This window comes from Somniosus microcephalus, chromosome 32 (assembly GCF_052327205.1).
Source record: "Somniosus microcephalus isolate GS21.2 chromosome 32, FLI_Smic_1.0, whole genome shotgun sequence".
Lineage (NCBI taxonomy): Eukaryota > Metazoa > Chordata > Chondrichthyes > Squaliformes > Somniosidae > Somniosus > Somniosus microcephalus.
The window spans coordinates 13,388,470-13,391,972 of NC_141018.1; the positions used below are offsets into that span (position 1 = coordinate 13,388,470).

General features: G+C 52.0%; 1 protein-coding gene across 1 annotated transcript; it reads left to right on the forward strand.

Moving 5' to 3' along the window:
• Nucleotides 1-1,005: 1,005 nt before the first annotated feature.
• On the forward strand, nucleotides 1,006-3,014 carry foxb1a (forkhead box B1a). Its single transcript, XM_085972018.1, has one exon. It carries the CDS (start codon nucleotides 1,159-1,161, stop codon nucleotides 2,122-2,124), a length of 966 nt encoding a protein of 321 aa, XP_085828144.1. The 5' UTR covers nucleotides 1,006-1,158; the 3' UTR covers nucleotides 2,125-3,014.
• Nucleotides 3,015-3,503: the final 489 nt, after the last annotated feature.

The window sequence follows — 3,503 nt, forward strand, 5'->3', positions numbered from 1 at the left end:
ATTTTAATATTAATAACATGATTTAATCTCTCGAAATAACCGTGTTTAAGTTACGATTTGGCGAGTTACTGATTTGGACTGACCCCGCACTTTCTTCTTCTGTGCTCGACCTCGGTAAGAAAAAAGGAATCGAGTTATTTTTGTGTGTGTGTGTTATGTTAGCAAATAAGCGCGTGTCTGCCGCAGTGAAATCACCCCGAGTGTGGCGATTTTATGTCACACTTTTAAAGCTCACAACACAATTGGAAAGAATTCAACGCGCCCGGGTCCCACAGCCTGAGCAGTCGCTATTTGACACCCTGTGCCTGGTGCCCGGAGCATGAAGTTTATTTATCTCCAACTCTGTGTCTCCGGGTAGTGTTGACCCACAGATCACCCACAGCCTACAATCTACACCGGGCACATTCCATTTAAAAACAAAAAACCCCGACTCCGGCGCTGCTCTGGGTGCTTTCATTTTGTAAAATGGGTAATGCGGATTGAGCGCCCTTGCCAAGTACTTGGGGAGGTCGCCCGGCGGGTACCTCGCCTGTTCACTGGCCACTCTCCCCCTCCAATTCCGGCTTCCGCCTCTTTTTTTTTTCCCAATTCGGGATTTGACCCCCCTGACTGTGTGGGAATGTAAATGATTTCTATTGGCCAGAGGTGGCCATGTAAAGAGGTGTAAATGAAAAGCAGATTCTACTTTTTTCTCTCTCTCTCCCCCCACGAATGCGCCAGTCATGTGACGGCCAGAGTGCTACATTAACCGAGCGTCTTACACATGTCACTACATGAAACTATCAGAGGCAGCGGCGCAGGACATGGAGGCAGGCACTTGGCGAGTCTGAGTGAAGCAGGGGAGGGGAGGGAGGAGGAGGAGGAGGAGGAGGGGGAGCAGATCCTCTCGCTGTGCGGGGAAGCGGCTTATTTCGCTGGTCGTGCTCAATTTCTTTCGTTTTTTAAACAGCGTCGCCGGGGGTGTGTGTTTTTTTTTTGGGGGGTGGTAGTGGTGGTGGGGGGGCACTGGGCTACACGCCGAGTCTCGCCGGGAGATTCCACGCAGAAGACGGACTGTTTGAGAAGTTCGGCTAACTTTGAGGTGCGGGTTGTTTCGAGTCGCTGTGGTTTTGAGTGGTCGGATCGTTCTGTCGTTTCGTTCAGACTTTATTATCGAAGATGCCTCGTCCGGGCAGAAACACCTACAGCGACCAGAAGCCGCCCTACTCTTACATTTCCTTGACCGCCATGGCCATCCAGAGCTCCCCGGAGAAGATGCTGCCTCTCAGCGAGATCTACAAGTTCATCATGGATCGTTTCCCTTACTACAGAGAGAACACGCAGAGGTGGCAGAACTCGCTGAGGCACAATCTTTCCTTCAACGATTGCTTCATCAAGATCCCTCGCCGACCCGACCAGCCGGGGAAGGGCAGTTTCTGGGCTCTGCATCCTAACTGCGGGGACATGTTCGAGAACGGCAGCTTCCTGAGGCGCCGCAAGCGTTTCAAAGTGCTGAAAGCCGACCACTTGGCGGTGAACAAGCAGGCGGACGCCACTCACTACCTCCAGCAGCAGGCTAAACTCAGGCTGAGCGCCCTGGCCGTCTCGGGGACCCACCTGCCGCAGTTACCCACCTACAACATGGGGGTCTCGCAGAGCACCAGTTTCAAGCATCCCTTCGCCATCGAGAACATCATCGCCAGAGAATACAAAAACGTGATGACCAGCGGACTGGCTTTCTCGGCCGTGCAGCCCATGCACGCCGGCTATCCCATGCACAACCAACTGGCCTCTGTCGGCAGCAGTATTGGCACCGCCTGGCCTCATATGTACAGCACCAGCGTTATGGACACGGCGCCCCCGCTCTCGGTGCCCAGCGGCGATTACAGTGCTTACGGCGTCCCGATTAAGCCGCTGTGTCACGGCGGACAGACTCTACCGGCCATCCCGGTGCCCATCAAGCCCACCCCGTCCGGCGTGCCGCCGTTGCCGGCTTTACCCGCCCCCATCTCGGCCATCCTGGCCAATAGCCCCCCGGCCCTGAGCCCCACCTCCCCGCAGATGGCGACCGGCCAGAGAAGTCCCAGCCCCAGCGAGACTTTAACAAACGCGGGCGCCGCTCTGCAGTCGGTGGCGGTGCACTGACCCCTTGGACACACATACACACACACACACAGAGGAGCAGGGTTAAGCGGCTCCAAAGTTTGACTGGGGGAAAAGCAAAGGTTTCCGGACCTCAGAGAGGACTGTCCACCTGTTTCCCTGCCTCCGTTTTAAAAAAAAAAAATTGTAAAATGTAAGTGGTCGGTGTTGAATAAGATAAGGAGAGGCGGCCAGCCTCTGAACAAAATTCCATTCGCTTGAGCTGTAGACTCCCTGTGACCCGCAAACCGCTGATCATTCTGTCCCGTGTTTTCTAACAGTGTCGTGAAACCCACAAAGCATTTGTCAAGCCTGTAAAAAAAAAAGTTGACTTTGGTTTATGTACAGCGGCATGATGGGTGTAAGATTTGTTAGTTGCTGCATGCATGCTCTACACGGAAAAAAAAACTGTCTGCTTTAAATTATGGACTAGGTTATCCAAAAATATTTTCTCATTAAAATACCTACAATACCAGAAATTCCCGTGTGTTGCTGTGAACAAAAATAAAACGCCAATTGTGTATCATTCGGCGAGCGAGAGACAGGGAGACGGCGTTACTGTCCAGGCAGAACGGCGCATCTTCCCGAGAGCCGAGGTGAAGTTTGCGAGAAACAATCAGACCGGTTTCTGGAATAACTTTCCAACAGGTTTTGGACGCAGAGCACCAGCCGAGATCACAGCAAACGCGGACAGCGGTTGCATTATATTCTAGACAAACAGTACAATGAAGGCGCGCGGGGTACAGCATCCAAATGTTTAGAATTCGCTTCGGATCCGACTTGGTTCAAACTCGCGATGTGAAGTTCACGTGAATCCGCCGGTGGTTCTGATCTATTTTTAAAAAATCTTCCTTCTCTACCGAGTTCAGTTCTGAGTAAATGTGCTCTCTTTACCTGTTTATTTTTGGCGAGTTTTTAATTCTGTTGTGCAGATGTGTTTAGAAACAGGAGGCTCTTTCTATGTTACAGGCGGACGCTCTCCTGCAGGGTTTGATTGCAAGCTTTAGTTCAGGAAAATCTGCCTCGAGTTCCTGGTTTATAACAGGGGTGGGAGAGAGGGGGGGGGGCGAGTCTCTGTGAGCGCCACCAGCCTTCACTAAACTTCACAATTGGGACCTTGTTTACTGTTTGCGTCTGTTTCTCTTAAACTCGAACTGCGGCCTCCCCCCAATTTAAATATCATTATCTCAGGCTGCTCCCCGTTTCCTAGTTTGCAAATAACCGCGCCGTGGCTGTCGACTGGTTTATCTCTCTCACAAATCATCAGCACAGCCGTCAATGTATTAGTTTGCAAACGGTCCAGTAATCACAGGCTGCCCCTTGCAGGCAGCTCTTAATCCGCAGGTTAGCCCCGTCTCCCCGGGCTTTGCACCAGTTGGACT

What these genes read in the sequence shown, in the direction of transcription:
- foxb1a (XM_085972018.1), top strand. Translation starts at nt 1,159, where the DNA reads ATGCCTCGTCCGGGCAGAAACACCTACAGCGACCAGAAGCCGCCCTAC.